Here is a 19,688-nt window from a genome sequence, read left to right as displayed (position 1 = left end):
TGGCAAGGGAGTGGTTAGGGGGTGATCAGGCTGGCAGGCAGAAGCAGTTAGGGGCAATCAGGAAGCCATGCAGGTGAGCAGTTGGGAGCCAGCAGTCCTGGATTGTGAGAGGAATGTCCGACTGCCCATTTAGGCCCAATCCCAAATGGCAGTTGGACATCCCTCAAGGGGTCCCAGATTGGGGTTGGGCTGAGGAACACCCCCCGTTGTGCACAAATTTCGTGTACTGAGCCTCTATTGTGTGTGTGTGTGTGTGTGTGTGTATGTGTGTGAATGTGTATATATATGAATGTATATATATGTATGTATATATACAAACATACACATTTTAAAGCACATCGTAAGCACTCAGAGAACTATTGTTGTTACTGAAAGCTTCCACCTGAATATGGAAATTGAGTCCTGAGGAGAGAAAAGAATGCCAGTCACGTAGCAAATGCATGACGAAGTTGGGACTGCAATAATACAAGTCTCCTGGCTCCCAGCCCAGGAATTTGTCCTTCGTCCTCAGTTCCCAGACGGTCATACATGTTCATAGCATGGGAGAAGTGTTGTTGGAAGCGTGCAAGAAAGGTGAAAGGCTTTTGGGGCTGAATCATAGCTTCTGAGCAAGAGAAACTAGCTTGGCGGGGGGTGTTTGTTCAGAATGACTGGCTCCTTTCGGACCTCCTGAGTCTCTGGTTCCTAGAACTAAAGCCCTTCCCATTGCATGCTGGGAGTTGGGGGTCACCCCGGGTGCATGGAGGGACGTGTAGTCTTTTTCCCTCCCCCGCCTTCCCAGTTCGCCCGCCTCTGAGGCCGCCGCGCTTCATCTTTCCCAGCAAGCCCCGCGCGCGAGCCGGCTAGTGATTGGCTGCGGAGCGCAGGCGGCCAGCCGGCAGCGGTTACCCGGGTTTCCGGTGCGAGGCCGCTGCGGGTGAAGCCGTGAGGACGTTGGCCGAGGGGTCCGCGCCAAGGCGGCCAGAGGGAGGAGACGGTCGGAGGGTCCGCAGACCTGAGCGCCGTCGGTCAGTGGGAAGGATCCCGCAGGTTCCGCGCGAGATCGCGGGCCGGAGGGCAGGGCCGAGGCCTCCCTCTGCGCGTGCGCGGCGGCCGGAGAGCGGGCCGCTCGCGGGGCGTGGGTGGCGGCGCGCGCGGGGGGTGGCGGGAGGCCCATGTGGGGCCCGGGAGGCGGGGGAGAGACCGGGGATCTAGCGTCCCGCCACGTCAGTCGGCGCCGGGATCCGATCCGGCGCTCGGCGGAGCCCGAGGAGCCGCGGTGTAGCGCGAAGAGGCTTTCAGGGGGACTGGAGGCCTTTCTTCCCCTGCTCCTGGAGCGGCGCCCCGGGAACCCGCCTGGGCACACCGGGTGCCCCTGACCCTTTGGAGACGGAGGGAACCGTGGGTTATCTCCGGGGAAGGTCGGCCAGTTTGTTTTAGAAGCTTTGTGCATCCGGCATTGGGATTTCTCATCCAGGCTAAGAAGAATTTCCAAGTCTTGGAAAAATAGCCAATGTGCTTGTTTCTATAGGATCTGCTCCTCGCCTACCATTGCAACCCACGATGAAGAACCAAGACAAAAAGAATGGGGCCGCCAAGCCATCAGGCAACAGTTCCAACCCTAAAAGCAACCCGGGGCAAGGGGGAGCCGGACCAGAGGGAGTCCAGGCCGCAGCACAAGCTGAAGGTTCCGCCAGCCAGACTCCCAGGAAGACGGAGGGTGTGTGCCAGCTCCGCTTTTCCAGGGGGCAGGGGGAGGAGCCTGTGGTGCGCCAGCCTAGCTTTTGGAGGTAGAGGCCCCTGTTTACCCAGAAAGAAGGAAATTAGGAGGAGAGAGGACAGTGCTGAGTCTGTGCGGTCCCCACCGTGTCCTGGGGAGTTGGTAGAGCCTTGGACTCTTAAGCACAGGAACAGAAAGAACCCTTGAGAGAAGGCTCTGACAGGATTAAATAGGGAGCAGTCAAATGAGACACTGAACTTGCAAGTCCAGGTTAGAAATGCCTCATGTACCCATGGGTAACTGCTCTTTCTTTTTTCTTTTCTTTTTTTAAAATATATTTTATTGATTTTTTACAGAGAGGAAGAGAGAGGGATAGTGAGTTAGAAACATTGATAAGAGAGAATCATCGATCAGCTGCCTCTTGCACACCCCCTACTGGGGATGTGCCTGCAACCAAGGTACATGCCCTTGACCGGAATCGAACCGGGGACCTTTCAGTCCGCAGGCTGACGCTCTATCCACTGAGCCAAACCAGTCTCGGCTGCTCTTTCTATTGGAGGCATTTCTGGAACTCTTTCACTGTCAAGAAGTGATTTTCGCCAGGAGGAGAAGGGGGTGGATTAGACATTGAGCTCCTGCTACATGCCATCGCTATGTGCTGGATGCTTTACCTGATTTCTTTCATACTCACAAAAGAGAAATACTCATGTCGTTTTATAGGTAAATAAGCTGAGGCTTAAAGAAATGAGGCAGCATTTAATCCAAACCAGTAAGTTTGGGCCTGAAAAAATCTTGACCAGTGGTATAACCATCTTATTCCACATTCTGCCCTTCTTCCTCCTGTAGGAGCACAAGCCAAAACCTCTCAGTCTGGAGCCCTCCGTGATGTCTCCGAGGAGCTGAGCCGCCAGTTGGAAGACATCCTGAGCACATACTGTGTGGACAACAGTCAGGGGGGCCCCGGCGAGGATGGAGCCCATGGTGAGCCTGCCGAACCCGACGATGCGGAGAAGTCCCGGACCTATGCCTCCAGGAACGGGGAGCCTGAGCCAGAGATCCCAGTAGTCAACGGTGAGAAGACCTCCAAGGGGGAGCCAGGCACAGATGAGATCCGAGCAAGTGATGAGGTGGGAGACCGAGACCACCGAAGGCCACAGGAGAAGAAGAAAGCCAAGGGTCTGGGTGAGCAGAGGGCAACCACTTGTGAGGCTGGTGAGGGGGGAGAGTTTGGACCTGACATTCCTGGGGTAGCTTGCGCTGCTAGGACTCCTTCCCAGTGCCGTGTACCACACCAGGTTAATCATAGCCAGGGCTTTGGGGCCAGAGCACAGAGGAGTGCACACTGTTCACTGCACAGGGACTTCTGGCCTTGGGAGCAAATGAAAAGAGAAACCCAACCTGCTCTCTGAGAAAATGGGGAGCAGAGACCTGGGGCACTCCCATGCCAGCCAGCACCATTTCTAACCTGTGAGACCTTGGGCAAGGCCTTTCTCCTTTTTGGTCCTTAGTTGTCACTTCTCTACAGTAAGAGAATTGGACTAGACCCCGGTTGAAAACTCAAGCCAAGCTAGCCAAGAAAGTGCCCACTTCCTCCAAGGGTTGACTGCCACCTGGGTCTCAGCACGTTGATAGCATGTAAAACTACAGGCTAAGTCTAGACTGTCTTCCTTTAAAACAACAAACAACAAAACCCAACCAGAGTTACGTGCAATCTCTAGATGTTTAACAGTTGGCAGTTGGTACGATGGGAGCCAAACAAAACCCGTCTGTGGGTTGGCTTTGGCCTGCTGTGCCCGTGGTTTGCAGTCTTTCTTGGAGCCTCCCAGGGCTGCCATTGCAGAGCCTAGTGCTGTGTGCCGTGGCCTCCAGGGAGGCAGCAAGGATCTGACTCAGGCACCGGCAGTGGCAGAGAGTAATTTGGGTGAAGGTGGAAGTAGAGAGATAGGGTATCTTAAAGACTCAAAGTTGGATGGTATTATACCCATAATTTATTCCCCGTTCACCCACCCACTCTCCCCTAACTGTGATCCTAATATAAGGAAAGTTTTTTGGTTTGTTTTTAATCTTAGGATCAATTATTGGAAAGTATATTCATTTTAAAGTTTCTTGTTTGGCTATTTCTGTTGATAAGAATTTCATAATTCTCAAAGAAACCTGTTCCTTTTTACATTCTTCCTGTTTCAGAAGGGAGTTCCTTGCACTGAAACAGGAGTACTGAATTTACATCACACACACACACACACACACACACACACACACACACATTTAATATCTTTATTGATTTCAGAGAGGAAGGGAGAGGGACAGAGATAGAAACATCAATGATGAGAGAGAATCATAGATTGGCTGCCCCCTGCATATGCTTTACTGGGGATCAGGCTCACAACCCGGGTATGTGACTCGAACTATGACGTTCTGCTTCATAGGCTGAAACTCAACCACAGAGCCATGCTGGTCGGGCAGGAACACCTTTCTTAAACCTGTTGGTAAAGAAGTAGTTGGTTTTTTTCTCCCATTCCTGGTGCTCACCAAGGAGATTCCACAGAGATTCGGTCATTCATTTTTGTTGTTGCTAATCCTCACCCGAGGATATTTTTCTATTGATTTTTAGGGAGAGTAGAAGAGAGAGGGAAGGACAGAGAGAAACATCGATGTGAAAGAAACACATCAGCAGAGACCGGTTTGGCTCAGTGGATAGAGCGTTGGCTTGGGGACTGAAGGGTCCTGGGTTCGATTCCGGTCAAGGGCATGTACCTTGGTTGCGGGCACATCCTCAGTAGGGGGTGTGCAAGAGGCAGCTGATCGATGACTGTCTCTCATCAATGTTTCTAACTTGCTATCTCTCTCCCTTTCTCTCTGTACAAAATCAATAAAATATATTTTTAAAAAAATAAAAAAGAAATAAAAAAGAAAGAAACACATCAGTTGTTTGCCTCCTGCATGAGCCCTTACCAGGGCCGAGTCTAGGGAGGAGCCTGCAACCAAGATACGTGCCCTTGACTGGAATTGAATCCGAGACCCTTCAGTCCACTGGCCGACACTCTATCCACTGAGCCAAACTGGTTAGGGCCAGTCATTCATTTAATATTTGTTGAGCATGTCCTCAGCAAGAGGCTCTAGAGATAGCACTGAGCTACATTGGTAGGCTGAATTGAGTTGGTTGCAGACCTCATGAAGCATACATTGTAGCAGATAAGGCAGCCAGTTCAACAAATAGAAATGTAAGATAGGTGGGCCCATGCCTGGAGGGGACTCCCAGAGAAAGTGGTCCATGTCTTTATTCCCTGTCCTTTGCAGGAAAGGAGATTACGTTACTGATGCAGACATTGAACACACTGAGTACCCCCGAGGAGAAGCTGGCAGCTCTGTGCAAGAAGTATGCTGAACTGGTCAGTTCTCCCCCTTCTCCTTGCACCCTCTCTGCCTCGGAACATCAGCAGGCTACCCAGCATGGGGTTGAGGGTACAAGGGCAGGTGGGTGGCTTAATTTCTGTTCAACTTCTCTGAGCCTTTTCCTCATCTGACTGAGGGGATGTAGTCCCAGCCACCCTCTTTCAGTCTGAGAAATTATACATTCTAGTGCAACAACACTAATCATTCGATATTCTCCTAATACCCAGTCCACAGTCAGATTCCCCAATTGTTTAAAAATGTCAGTTTGATTAAATCAGGATCCAAAGGCAGTCCATTTATTACGTTGTGTTTTATGGCTTTTCCCCTCCTTAAAGAAGTTTTTATCTTAACTGTCCTGCTCTTTTTCCCATAACATTGACCTACTGCAGACCAGTTGTCCTGTTCTAGCTTTGTGGTGGCATTTAGCGTGGTCCTTTACCTCCATAGTTCCTGTCAATAAAGTGGAATTTTTCTGGGAAAAGTTGAGGACATAAGGAATTTCAGCTGAGTGAGAAGGAGGTTATTTAAAGTGAAAGGGTGGTTGGTTCAAAGGCTTGAAGGTTCAGTAGGGTAGTAGACCTGAGACCTCAGATAAGGATTGGAGAGGATGAGCTTGGAAAATATGTGGTAGTCCTAGCTTGGGATGAGATCTTGGAGGTGGGTACAGTTCTGAAAGATGACATATTGACCGATTGAAATGTGACTACTCTGAATCTGGATGTGTTATAAGTGTAAGACAAAGAGGAGCAGCAGGTGATCTCATCTGAGGGCATGAGTGTCCCCAGAGTTGGGGTAATGTAATGGTCTGATAGCTGGGAGAGAAGTGGATCTGCTGGCTGTGTACCTCTGTCCTATCTGAGTGTCCATTTCTGTATCCTTGCGGTACGGGGGCCCTAGGGGTTATTGTGAATAGCAAATGGAGCACCCACAGTGTCCATCCTGGACTATTATGGCTGGAGTCGGGGGAGAGGGCCAGGATTAGGTCAGCTCAGGAGACCCTGGAGCCCCATGGGAATAGCCTCCCTGGGTGCTTACCTGCCCTCCTGTCTCTAGCTGGAGGAGCACCGGAACTCCCAGAAGCAGATGAAGCTCCTGCAGAAGAAGCAGAGCCAGCTGGTGCAGGAGAAGGACCACCTGCGTGGTGAGCACAGCAAGGCCATCCTGGCCCGCAGCAAGCTCGAGAGCCTGTGCCGCGAGTTGCAGCGCCACAACCGCTCCCTCAAGGTAGGCTGGCTGGGACCCCGGAGAGGGACAACTGGTCACCTTAACTTCCACGTATCTTTGGCAGCTTTTCCCTTAAAAACTAGCAAGGGTTTTCAGTGGAGAAACAGATTTCCCAGTAATGCTCTGGTTAGCGAGAATTGCTTGGAACCATTTGCTAAGAAGCAAAGAGAACCCAGAGTGCAGGCCTTCAGGAGTTCTTAACTCCATCACAGTCCCCAGGTAAGCTGGGTCCAGTGCCGACCAGTAGCTCTTGTCCCAGTGTTGGTCAGTCAGGAATGTGCGATCTTTCTCCCTGTTCTGTCCTGGCTAGGGTGGGGTCACTGGTTAAAGCCTGGTCACTGCTATGACCTCCAGGTCATACAATTTGGATCAGTAAATACAATATATGGTATTTTGCAGCTTGCTTTGCTCGTTTTTATTTTATTTTTTATTTTTTTTTTGTTTTTAGTTTGTCTTTTAAAATGTTACAAATTTGATATGTTTGATATAAGATGATAAAAGTATAACAGGTCAAAGGTTATAGTCACCCACTGTCCTCAACCCAAGTGGCCAGCAGAAACCACTGGGAAGTAAATGTACTAATATGTAAGTTTAAGTACAATCTTTTAACTTTCCTGTCAACATAGAAAATCTTACATACAGTTTTTTAAATGAAAGTATTATACACATATTTTTCCATATCCTATTCCATTCTCATTTTACACAATGCTGTATCTTTCCTCCCTGTCAGTATGCATAGAGCTCTCTCATTCTTTTCAGCAGTGTTGTTATATGGGTATATAGCATTTTATTTCGTCCTCATTAAGGTATTTTTGGGTAGCTTCTAATTTTTTACTGTTATCTTATATAATAAAAGCCTAATATGCAAACCAACCAAATGACAGAAGGCCCAGTTTCTGTGATGCACACTGACCACCGGGGGCAGATGCTCACTTCAGGAACTCCTCCCAGCCCACAGGCCAGCCACGGCGGGTGGGGGGAAGGAAGGGATCTTGATCACCCTGTTGGTGGGTTGGTCACCCTGCAGATCAGTCCTGATCGCTGGCCAGACCTAGGGACCCTCCCCACGCACGAATTTGTGCACCAGTCCTTTAGTATTTGGAGTTAGTGAGAATTCTTGTTACATATGTCCCTGACTAATTACACAGAATTTACCTATTGGATAGATCTCAGGAGTGATATGTCTGAGTCACTGCATGTGCAAATTTTAATACATTTTGCCCAGGTTGCCTTCCCTCTAACAGTGTCTGAGTGCCTAATTCTGAACAACTTTGCCAACCCTGGGTATTACTGAATCTTTACTACTTGATGGTTAAGTGGGTGTGGGGTGGGGAGGGGGATGGCTGTCAAAGATGAAAGCACATTAAAATAAGACTACTTAAGGCCCTGGCCAGGTAACGCAGTTAGAGCCTGTGCCAGTACCCCAAGGTTGTGGGTTTGATCTCTGGTCAGGACACACATAAGAAGCAACCAATGAATGTATAAGTAAGTGGAACAACAAATCGATGTTTCCCTTTCCCTCCCACATCCCTCCCTGTTTCCCTTCCTCTCTAAAAATTCTCACACACAAAAAGAAGAGACTACTTTATAAGTCGGTAAGAATAGGCTTCAGGATATCCAGAGTTCTTTAGAATGGCTCTGAACAAGTATGCCTGCATTGTTCTAGGGAGAGGTGCTCTCACTTATTGCCACCTGAGACACGGAAGGTCCATTGGGAGTCCTCAGTACGTGACATCTTAGAGCCTGGCTATCCGTCACTTTGAGAGCAGGGAGGACCATTGATAGAGACCATCCTGGGCTAGTTGAGGTGGTGGCCGGAGCCTTGCAAGGCTGGCTGAGGAGCAATCAATGATGGAGCTGGGTCTGACTTCTCTGCCCAGGAAGAAGGCGTGCAGCGGGCCCGGGAAGAGGAGGAGAAACGCAAGGAGGTGACCTCGCACTTCCAGGTGACGCTGAATGACATTCAGCTACAGATGGAGCAGCATAATGAGCGCAATTCCAAGCTGCGCCAGGAGAACATGGAGCTGGCTGAGAGGCTCAAGAAGCTGATTGAGCAGTATGAGCTGCGAGAGGAGGTGAGGTGCTGTGGACAGGATCTTGGCCAGGGAATTGGGAGGTTGTGGATGTGTGGCAGGCACTGGGACAGCACTTTTTAGGCTTCATTCCATTCTCCAATTTTTTTTTTTTAGAGAGTTTTCAGTATTCATTGATTGATTGGTTTCAGAAAGGAAGGGAGAAGGAGAGAGGGATATAAACATCAATGATGTGAGAGAATCATTGATTGGCTGCCTCTTGCACGCCCCCTGCTGGGGGTTGAGCTGGTAACTTAGGCATGTGCCCTTCATCAGAATCGAACCAGGGACCCTTCAATCCTCAGGCTGAGGCTCTATCCACTGAGTAAAACTGGCTAGGGCCATTTTCCAATTCTTCCTTCCTTGGGTGGGAAACAATGTTGCATATCCTCATGTAGACAAGGATGAGGTAAGGAAAAGAGAATGGCAGACAGCCACATGACCACAGGTTCATAGTATCTCCTAAATGGTAGGGCCAGGAATCCTATCTAATAAAATAAAAATAATATGCAAATTAACCAATGTTCTGTCACCCACCAGCCAATCAGGAGTAAATATTGCAAATAACCCCAACCAAGATGGCTACAGCCACAGAGAGCAGGAGGGAGGCTTGGGTTTCCCTGGCAATGTAGGAAGCCAAGCTTTCCGCCTGCCCTTGCTGACCTAGGCTTCCACTCAAGGCTACAAAGTTTCAGTGATAGAAGATAGATAATCCAAACAGAAATGGCAGCAGCCACGGAGCTGGAAAGAGCAGGAGGCTAGGGTTGCCTCTGGTGATTGAGGAAGCCAAGCTTTCCACACACCCTGGCAGGCTCAGGCCTCCGCTTAAGGCTACAAAGTTTCAATTATAGATGATACATAAGTCCCAGCAGAAATGGCTGCTGCCACAGAGCAAGCAGAAGACTTAGTTCTGCTCCAGGCTAACAAGTTTCTATTGTAGAAGATAAATAATTCCCAGATACCAGGGTCTCTGCTTGGGTTGCCAGGGGCGTGGCCAGCCTGCAAACCACCACAGTCCCTTCACCCAGGCCTTTCTATGCCCCAAGGGAACCCCATGCTGATCTGGGATAGCCTTCAGGGCAAACCAGCCGGCCCTCACCCATGCACTAGGCTTCTATCCTATCAATAAAAGTAATATGCAGATTGACCATCACTTTTACACAAAAGATGGCTGCCCCATGTGGACACCATAAGATGGCCAGCAGGGGAGGGCAGTTGGAAGGGACTAGACCTGCAAGGGAGCGCAGTTGGGGGAACCAGGCCTGGAAGGGGGGGGAGCAGTTAGGTGTAAACAGGCTGGCAGGGGAGTGGTTAGGGGGTGATCAGACTGGCAGGCAGAAGTGGTTAGGGGCAATCAGGTGAGCAGGCAGGCGAACAGTCCTGGATTGTGAGAGGGTATAGGCTGGGCTGAGGGGCTACCACCACCACCACTACCACTCTGTGCATGAATTTCATGTATCGGGCCTCTAGTATTATAGAATTAGAACTGTCCCAAGTATTAGACTGGAGCTATGTCCATGTACTGTGTGTTACAAAGCACCCCCGGGCAGGCCTTGCTGTGGCAGCACCCCCAGATCAGACTGTTCATATTTATGCAGTGTAATTTCTGAGTACACTCACCTACATTATAATTAGCTATACAAAGGTACAGGTCAAGTTTGTCTGCCAACTTCTGACAATTTCAGTTTTCAGAAATTTTTAGAATTTGAAATCCCAGGGGATGAGCTAGACCTGGGGTCAGTGATTCCCTGTAAAGGCTACGTCCTCTGGCTCCTGCTCCGCTGCCCCTGTCACTGGAGTCCCTCTCTTTGGGTGTTCGTGTTCCACTGCCAGGGACCTTACAGTCCCAGACCAGACCCGTCCGAGGCTCTGAGGGGCGGTGGTGGGTGATAGCTGGGATAGGCCCGACCCTGCCCGCCGGGGCTCTCTGGCCAGTGGCAGCCATTGTACGCAGAGCAGAGGGGCATCCCCTGACCCACCCATCTTTCCCTGTACTTTGTCCTCTGGGAACCAGGCTGCTTGTGATGCGTGTGGTTTGAGAGACTTGATTTGGTTCTTGTCCTTCAGCACTGAGACATGGAGGCTTCCTGAGCCACCAGAGTGAGGCACCTACTTCAAAAATCTGAGGACTCTTCCCCCTCTCCCACATCTCACCCCCACCTGTTTCACACCAAGGCAAAATAAGATTTGGTACTGCCTGCAGAGGTAGAGGTATGGGTCCCACCCCCAGTCAGAATCAGGTACTGCCATCCTGCCCCCTCCGAGCCTCTGGCTTCAGGTCACCGGAGAACGAATTCATCATGTCCCCTTCCTCATTCAAATCATACAATCCCCTCCATCCCTTTTGTACCTTTGTAGCACTGGAGTCCATCGCCTTCTGTCTCCCCTGCTCTCTCACCCGTCCAGTTCCCGGGCTCCTCCCGCAGTCAGGACAGCTGTTCCTTGGGATGTCAGATCTTCACTTACAGGTTCAGCAGAGCTCTGCCAATAGGGCTAAGCTGTTGTGTTGGCAGAAGTGTCGTTTTTGCCCTTTCTTCCCACTTACAAGGGAGTCAGGCTACAAAAGTAAGGGTTGTCAGCCAATGGATTGATCTCCCTTGGGGCTGGAGATGTGAGTATTTATTAATTTACTCCTGGGAGCTGATTTCATCCATAAACCCCTATGCTCACCCAGGACTGACTGAGGGAGAGAAATAGGTGAGGTTGGTAGACTCTCCAGGGACGTAGGGCCATGTCCTAGAGTACACGTGGGAGTCCAGCATGTCAGGTTGAGATGGAGGCTGGGCAGGGAGCCCTGAAGTCTAGCTACTAGGCCGGCCTCTGAGAAAGGGAAAGGAGCTCCTAACAGGTGGACCCTTCCCCCTCCTTCCCTGCAGCATATCGACAAAGTCTTCAAGCACAAGGACCTGCAGCAGCAGCTGGTGGACGCCAAGCTCCAGCAGGCCCAGGAGATGCTGAAGGAGGCCGAGGAGAGGCACCAGCGGGAGAAGGATTTTGTGAGGCTCAGGCTCTGGGGTTGGGGGGTCCGGAAGGGGTGGGTTGGGTTCTGGCTTAGCTCAGAGTCACGTTTGTATGGGAAAGGTTGGTGCCTGGCCAGAGCAGGACACTTCAATGGGTTCTGGTATGTTTGGCAAAACACACACAGCCCCTCGGGGCTTCTGATGAGGTCTGATGTCCTATCTTGGAAATAGCTCCTCAAAGAGGCGGTGGAGTCCCAGAGGATGTGTGAGCTGATGAAGCAGCAGGAGACCCACCTGAAGCAGCAGGTGAGACTGTGCCTCCAAGGTCTCATTGGAACCCGTCCCGGGGTGGGGGGGGGGGGGGGGGGATGGGACCCTCATTCTAGGGCTGCCTTGACTGCCATGTGACCTTGCTGAGTGTTTGTTCTCTCTGGACCTGCCCAGCACGTGTGGTGGTGACCAGGTGGCTAGATGAGCTTGAAGACTTCATTCCTAGTCGGAAGTAGTTTTTGTGCTGCTTTTGAGGGGATGGGGACAGATGGTTTAATTCTATAAAGTATACGTAATTCTGGAAGAAACATTTGAAGATAAACTTTTTTTTTTTTTTTTTAATATATTTTTTATTGATTTTGTACAGAGAGGAAGGGAGAGAGATAGTTAGAAACATCGATGAGAGAGAGTCATCGATCAGCTGCCTCTTGCACACCCCCTACTGGGGATATGCCCGCAACCGAGGTACATGCCCTTGACCGGAATCGAACCCGGGTCCCTTCAGTCCCCAAGCCAACGCTCTATCCATTGAGCCAAACCGGTTTCAGCTGAAGATAAACTTTTTTTTTAAATGTCACCCCAAATCCTACTTTCTAGGCTTACATGAAGGAAAATGGGATCTGGGAATTGTTGGGTCCGAGGGCCAAGCATGGGTCTGAGTGTGCGGACCAGAAATGCCCTCTGGGGAAGTTTGGTTTTAACTGTGGGCTTCTTTCTTGCCCAGCTTGCCCTATACACGGAGAAGTTCGAGGAGTTCCAGAATACTCTTTCCAAAAGCAGTGAGGTGTTCACCACGTTCAAACAGGAGATGGAAAAGGTAACACTGGCCAGGCCGGTATGGCTGCAGGGGCACAAGCTGCTTCATTCAGAATGCGGTGCCTCACTGGGAGCTGTCTGCAGTAACAGTGTGACTGAGGCCAAGGGAGGGGCTGTCGGCAGGAATCACACCCTTTCCTCCCTCTGAGGAAGTGTCGGTGTGTGTCCTGGAGAAGGGACCGCCTTGCTGCTTCCTGTTATTGGCGTGGGCGTTTAACCTGAGGTCCTAAGGTGGCCCGGAAAGCACTGGCTGTGCCCTGACTGCCCTGCCTGCTTCCATGGGACCGTTGCCCCACCTCGGGGACAGATGCAGACAGCTTGTGCCCTGACCATTTGCTCTCCTGTCATTTAACCCAGATGACTAAGAAGATCAAGAAGCTGGAGAAAGAAACCACCATGTACCGGTCCCGGTGGGAGAGCAGCAACAAGGCCCTGCTGGAGATGGCTGAGGAGGTGGGCTGGTGCACTCTGCGGCCAGGGGCGGGTGTGCAGTGACAGGATCGGGCCGTTTTCTGTAGTTCTAGTAGGAAGTGATGCAGCTGGCATGAGGTGAGGCTGGGTGCTTCTGTCCAAGTCCAAGGCACTGCCAGCTCTGCCCAGGGGAGGTGGTAAGCCCAGTCATAGGCCCGCAATGGAAGCAAAGGGAAGAAATGGAAGAAAAGAATAAGGAACAAGATAAACAGATGGTGCCAATAATGTGTGTAGTTTGTATGTGGAGTGGCCCTGATCATTTGATTTGTGACTGGAGGTGTAGGAGAGGAAAGGAATTCAGCCGCTTCTGCAGCCAGACCTGCGGAATGTCTGTGCTATGCCAGGACACTGAACCTTCCCTCGAGGTCTGTGAGGTTGACTTTAGCAGACAAGAGTGACAGATCAGGAGATAAGCTGCAAAACCGAGTACTTTGCCAAGGTCTTCTGGTAGATAAATGGAGAAATACATTGTCTCTGAGCCATGCGCCTGCCTTACACCACATTGCCTTACTGACGGCCGGGTCTGGGCACAAACCAGGGCTATTTACTTGAAAGGGGCCAGCTTTGGACGCCAGTCTGTTCCCAGTGTTGTTCGAGTGTGAATGTTTTCTGCCAAGTGGCAGTGGCAGGTGGAGGATCGATGCACGGCACTGAAAGGCCCCCTTTCTCTCCCTAGAAAACCCTCCGGGACAAAGAGCTGGAGGGCCTGCAGGTGAAAATCCAGCGGCTGGAGAAGCTGTGCCGGGCGCTGCAGACAGAGCGCAACGATCTGAACAAGAGGGTACAGGACCTGAGTGCGGGTGGCCAGGGCCCCCTCACTGACAGCAGCCCTGAGCAAAGGCCAGAGGCTGCCACTGTCTCCAAGGAGCAGGGTGGCGGGGCGCCCGGGGTCCCAGCACCCAGCTCTATAGGAGCCACAGAAGCTCCCTGCTGCCCTGGAGCACCGAGCACAGAAGCATCAGGCCAAACAGGGCCCCGGGAGCCCACCTCCACCACCGCCTAGGGAGCCTGGCACCAGGGGCATGCTGGGAAGGGAGCAAGCAGCCCAGCCAGGCCTGGCCCGTGCAAGGCTCCCACTGCTAAGTAGTCCAGTGCTGAGGCCCAGGGTGCTCTGACCTGGCTGGCATCTGAATTTTGTGGGTCGGCTTCACATACATCTGACATGTGCAAGGCCTCATACATTTATATCTGTAAGTGTAAGATAGGCTTGCATTGGATGCGGAGCAGATGTGTACAGATGAAATCAGTGGCTCTTCTGTGAGCTGAAGAGTCAAAGCGGAGTCGTCATCTGTAGCCGCCTTCAGTGACCTGGCAGGACAGTGACTTGAACATTTCCCTGCCTGACATGAGGCTTAGACCCCTCCCCTCCCTGCCCTTCAGGGATCATGACAAGTGACACACCCAGGCCTGACTGTGTCTCTCTTGTTAGCAGGGCTGTGGCAGCTCTGGCTCTCCTAGCTCCCCTGGATGCTCATTTGCTTCTCTTAACCAGGAAAGGGGTCCCCAGACAGAGCCTTGGCAGGGCGCTCAGCTGGTGATCAAACCACTTTCCTGCCTCGGACCAGGAACCTGGAGAATGTTTCTGTGTGGGATGATGTGCTGGTAGGGAGCCCTTGGGGCACTGCTTCCCCTGCCCTGTTAGTGCCAGGACCAGGCCAGTGATGCTTCTCAGTAGCCTTATCATTCACAGGTGCCTCTCTCGCCTGCACAAATGATGGATGGGATCACCCAGAGGATTCTTTCTGAAGGCTTTTCGTTTTTGTTGCACATGACAGTGTTTGTGTTGAGTCTTCTGAGGAGGGAGGAGGAATACTCTGGCAGTGGTGCCTGGGTTCCTGGCTTCCAGTGCCCCACCACCCTCCCCACCCGCCCGGCACTTCTGTCATGTTGGTGCTTAGGTTTCCTGTTGGATGAAATCAAATTGTAGGAAAGGAGAGGGCTTTCCGTCCTGGAGGGCCACCACACTGCCCCCATGCAGCAGCTGCTCGGCCCCAGGAGCAGCCGTTTGCGGTGGTTTTGTGAGTCTGCTTCCTGCTCCCACCCCCACTGCGCAGTCCTTGAGGTTTGTTCTAGTTCTGTTGTCCAAGGAGTAAGCTGGGGTGTCCTCAATATCCTACTTATCCTGTGGGGGCCCCTGCTCTTCTCTGACAGTGGGTAAGAATGAGAATTGACTGACCCTAAGAAATCCACAAAATGGCTGCACATACTCCCATATCCCATAATCCCCTCCTCTTACATGTTCCTCTATACTCTGAAAGTTCTGCTGGTTGCAAACTTGCCTAAGGTATTAGGCCATCTCTATACAGAGCAGTTTTCTGGAACAACAAAGCCTTGGACCAGGAAGCAGAACTGCTGGGCTTCAGTGTAGCCGAGAGAGCCGCAGACCGAGGTAGATAAAACGGTTGAGCTGATGCTTGCTGTATTTTCTTAAAGCTAACTCATTATCATACAGGTTCTTTCATCTTGCACAACTAGCCCATTCTTTCAGCCCTTAAATCCCTCATAAAATAGGTTCATGAAGATTATTAAATACTTGTGTTCTGACTTTGACCTGAGATGGCAAGTGAAAGGTACACCGCTTCTCTGCTCCATCGTTCCCACTGGTCTCTTCAGTGTATTCCCTGCTCATTCCTGAGTTTCACTTCCTGAGGTCCCTCAGCAGCCAGTGGGAGTGCGGAGGCCTGTTTACTGTCCCTGGCTGAGATGCTGCTCTCCCGTGGAGAAGTGTTACCAAGGTCTTGTCTTTCCCTCTGACAGGGGTGTGTCTAGAATGGTCCCTGAACATGCCTCTTCCTGTCCCAGTACGGCTCCCTCACTCATGCTCCGCTGAGGTACTTGAGCACTGCCCCATACAGGGTTTGCTGGGCTGTGGGAGCACTGGGAGGAGGTAGAAGCTCTTGCCCATCCCTTTAAAGATCAGGTAGACCTGCAGCAGCCCACATGATGGCCTGCCTCACTTCACCTACCTCAAAGCCCATGGGGTTAGCGGGAAGGGAGCCCAGTGTGGTGGGGTGGAAACTCGGCACAACAGCTCTCTGAAACCAAGTGGAGCTACAGTGAGCAAGGTGGCCCCAGCTGGGCTTCCCAGGTCAGAAATAATAGGCCCTGGGCGGGGTGGAACCTTGGTTCTCAGCTCTGGGCATCCTGGCCAGCCTGCAGGTGGGGATCGCATTCCTCTAACTCCATTGACCAAATTGTAATCACTACAGCTGTTCTGCTTGCTCCGCTTTCCAAAGTCAGCCCAGGTACTGGGTTCTGCCAGCCGGGAGCCTGGGCCAGGTGCAGGGGCTGTGGCCTCTGAAGGCCAGTGCCTTCTTCACTAGGGCAGGTCCGCACACATGACCTCAGTTCTAGGACCAAGAGCTGTGTTGATTTCTTGGATTGCTAGCTTTTCCTCCAGGGGACCGCAGCAGGCGAGGCTCACAGCCCAGAGCACTTGCTCTGCTGACAGTAGTTTGTGTTCAGACCTTGTCCAGCTGAGAGCTCCATGCACACCAGATTCTAAGAGGTGTCAACAGCACTTTTCCTTTTCCATGAGGTTTTTGGACCATGGGCTGAGCTCAGGCACTTTTTTCTGTAAGAGAATGTTATGTCTGTAAAGATGGTTATTTTCCCTTCTCTACCCCACTGGTGGCCCTGCTGAGGGCTGGCCAAGGAGGCCCCTGGAGCTGCCCTGGTGTCTAGGGGAGGCCAAGGCCTGCTGAGCTGATTGTCCAGCTGCTCCAGCCCTCCCACCTTGCACAGCACAGAAGGTCACCCTAGGGACAGCCGGGTACCCATCTCCGGTGGGAGGGGTGCTGTCATCTGTCCCTTAACTGCTTCCCTACGGCCCACTTGGCCACCCAGGTTTGTTCGAAGCTGTGCTGACAGGTTTTTTTTTTTTTTTTTTTTTTGGTTGGGGTCTCATTTTGGTATTCACAACAGCCAGGGACTTGATTTTGATGTATTTTAAACCATATTAAATAAAGAGTCTGTTGCCTTATTGCTTTTCTCGTGACCTTTGTGGTCATTTGGGCTTCTGAATCCATCCAGCCATCAGTGATTTATCTGGATCTGCTGCCAGGTCTGGCTGTGCCCTGACATCCTGCATCTTCCAAAGTGCCCTCCCTGCCAGCTCAGGACACGGGCTCACCAGAGCTGCCCGAGGAGCCCTCGGCACAGCTGACATGATACACACGTATATGGGAGCACCAGAAATGATTCTCACACAGTTGAAAATTGGCCCTGCCCTCCGAGGGCTCACAGGCTGGTGAGGGAAGAGGAATGTTTAGATGTGGAAGTGGGGGGCTGTCCTATGGGAGCAAAGAGGAGGAAAGCCCTGTCCCCTCCAGCAGGAGAACAGGAGGATACCTGGAAGGGCCTATGGCCCAAAGGGCAGGTAGAAGTTCAATAACCATTTAGTATAGGGCCATTGCATATTTATAACAATTAATATATGTGTTGATATGAAAAATGCTCTTAGATTTATTGAATTTCGAGTCCTGCCTATGGTTGCCTTGGCAGGGTCACGCCAACTTATTTCACGGGCCTTTTGTAGCCGCAGACCGGACGTTCTCCCACCTTGTGTAGTAACAGTGGTCAATGCCGGTGCACTGGAGGGCGTGGAAGAGATGAGGCAGGGCCAAATAAGTCACCCAGCGCCTGTGGCCAGGTGAAGGAATTCGGGCTATACCAGGGAGACCCGCTGACAGTTTTGAGGTAGGGGACAGGGAGGGTCCATGAGGAATGCAAAAGAAAGGCAACAGAAAGCTAGGCTCATGGTGAGATCCAAATTAGGTGGCATCACTTCCATCTGGGCACTCTGCCATGGGCAACATCTGGCACCAGCGCACCAGGGACATCCAGGTTCCTTTCCTTTGATTTTGTGTTCTTTGACCACATTCTGCATACAGTTAAGAATGAACCGGTTTCACCAACTGGGTGGCTCCATTGGTTGCAGTGTCATCCCCCTGCACCAAAAGATTTCAGGTTCAATCCCTGGTCAGGGTCCGGGTGCATACAGGAGGCAGCTAATGGATACACCTCTCTCTCTCTCTCTCCCTCCCTCTCTCCTCTCCCTCTCTCTCCCTCTCCTCTCTCCCTCTCCCTCTCCCTCTCTCTCCTTTCTCTCTCTTTCTCTCAGTAAAAACAACCTCCAGTGAGAATTTTTTTAAAAGAATGAACTGTTTCTTATGCACTTCCGCTCACCTACCCCAACCTCCTATGTGGGACGCATTCTGGATGTCTCACCCAGCACCCTGTTCTCTCTGGGGCCTGGGCTGTTCATCACAAAGGACCACACATGAATGGCCAGCCAATGACAGACACCAAGTGCCCTCCCCTCCAGGCCTCCACAGGTAGATGTGTCCACGCTGGCTTAACAGTCCTTGGTCCCAGCCGAAACTGGTTTGGCTCAGCAGTAGAGCCTCGGTCTGCGGACTGAAGGGTCCCAGGTTCATTTCTGGTCAAGGGCATGTGCATTGGTTACGGGCACATCCCCGGTAGGGGGTGTGCAAGAGGCAGCTGGTGGATGTTTCTCTCTCATCGATGTTTCTAGCTCTCTATCCCTCTCCCTTCCTCTCTGTAAGAAAAATCAATAAAATATTTTTTAAAAAAAAAACAAAAAAAAAAACAGTTCTTGGTCCCAAAGGTCCTTACTATCTCCCCTTTGGGGGAGGCCGCCATAACTGGGAGCCCTGAGCAAAGCAGCTCTAAGAATAACTTCACCGTAGAGGTGCGCCTGGGCCCTCTGCCACTTTCCTAGAGGAGCCGGGTGCCACGCCGGCAGTTCTGGTGAAGAAGCAGAGGGCCTTCCAGTTGTCCGCTCTGCCATGGCCTATGCAGGCCTCCTCTCAGATCCCTGCTTATTGAACAAGTCCTGACCTAATGCCTCCCCTTCAGGAGCAGCCTGGGCATTGGAAGCACTGGGACAGAGCCTTGCTCTGGAGCATGCTGAAACAGTGCCTTATCCCTCTCCAGCAGCCTCAGGCCCAGGCCCAGGGAAGCTGCCCTGCCCCTCGGGAGGAGCTGTGTGCACTGGCCTGGGGCAGTTATTTGAGCCTGTGGAACAGCTTGTCTCCAGTTGCATCAGATGCTTCTCTGAGGACCTGAGCCGGAGCCTTTGCCAGGTCTTTAAATAGCTGCCCCATTGACCCCCACCCCCAGCCCCACCCTGTCACATGCCCAACCTGGAGCAGCGGGGTGTGTGTGTGTGTGTGTGTGTGTGTGTGTGTGATGTCAGCCTCGGTCAAACTCACAGGTTTCCATTCACCCGATGCCCCTCCCAGGTCTCCTGGGCCTGGGGGTGGGGGGCAGGGGGGTAGACACTGGTCCGGTCACTTCATCAGTGACTGAGCGCAGCCTGGGTGCTGTGGGAGGAGTGCTACTGCCCTCAAAAGACCATTGTTGGCTGTCAGGAAAAGGAGGTGATGACGGTACCTTCCGTCAGGTTGTTATGAGGATTAAATGACCATAAAATGCTTAAAGAGGTCCTGGACTCATTGATAGATCATTGTCTTCCTGTTGCTGCTGCTCTGGTGCTTCTTACATGCTTTTATATTGATATATGTCCGCTCATCTTCCCTCTCTGCATTCCTCTTTCTGGCAAAGCCACCACCATTTTGTGAGACTATAGTTTCTCTCCAAAGCAGATGGGAAAGTGAAAGGATTTTTGGATTGCCATCACACAACATCGCAGACACCTTGTTCGGGTGCGGAGGTAAAGTCCCGAGGGGAACAGCATAATAAATGTGGAGATGCTCTCCCGTCTTATCCCACCACCAGCGATAAAGGTCACTTTCTCTT

The 19,688-nt window shown here is 51.6% G+C and overlaps 1 protein-coding gene across 3 annotated transcripts; it reads left to right on the top strand.

The window, feature by feature from the left end:
• Positions 1 to 838: 838 nt before the first annotated feature.
• On the top strand, positions 839 to 16,887 carry TXLNA (taxilin alpha). 3 transcript variants are annotated; one of them, XM_036446398.2, is made up of 11 exons: positions 839 to 1,007; positions 1,511 to 1,699; positions 2,546 to 2,881; positions 4,997 to 5,088; positions 6,146 to 6,316; positions 8,197 to 8,391; positions 11,265 to 11,384; positions 11,580 to 11,654; positions 12,343 to 12,435; positions 12,792 to 12,887; positions 13,582 to 16,887. In XM_036446398.2, the coding sequence occupies exons 2-11, from the start codon at positions 1,543 to 1,545 to the stop codon at positions 13,906 to 13,908; spliced, it is 1,662 nt and encodes a 553-aa protein (XP_036302291.1). In that variant the 5' UTR covers positions 839 to 1,007; positions 1,511 to 1,542; the 3' UTR covers positions 13,909 to 16,887. The 3 variants fall into 3 exon arrangements, with proteins under 3 accessions (XP_036302291.1, XP_036302292.1, XP_045440871.1); XM_036446399.2 differs by having other exon boundaries at positions 862 to 984; XM_045584915.1 differs by lacking the exon at positions 839 to 1,007 and adding an exon at positions 1,173 to 1,400.
• The last annotated feature ends 2,801 nt before the right edge of the window (positions 16,888 to 19,688 follow it).

Source organism: Pipistrellus kuhlii, unplaced genomic scaffold (assembly GCF_014108245.1).
Source record: "Pipistrellus kuhlii isolate mPipKuh1 unplaced genomic scaffold, mPipKuh1.p scaffold_m20_p_2, whole genome shotgun sequence".
Classification (NCBI taxonomy): domain Eukaryota; kingdom Metazoa; phylum Chordata; class Mammalia; order Chiroptera; family Vespertilionidae; genus Pipistrellus; species Pipistrellus kuhlii.
The sequence above is the reverse complement of the archived record's forward strand: the minus strand, read 5'-3'. Positions and strand labels throughout refer to the sequence as shown.

Coding starts and splice junctions, on each gene's coding strand:
- TXLNA (XM_036446398.2), top strand. CDS start 1,543: ATGAAGAACCAAGACAAAAAGAATGGGGCCGCCAAGCCATCAGGCAAC. Junction 5,089..6,145: donor GCAAGAAGTATGCTGAACTG/GTCAGTTCTCCC, acceptor TCCTGTCTCTAG/CTGGAGGAGCACCGGAACTC. Junction 11,385..11,579: donor ACCAGCGGGAGAAGGATTTT/GTGAGGCTCAGG, acceptor TCTTGGAAATAG/CTCCTCAAAGAGGCGGTGGA.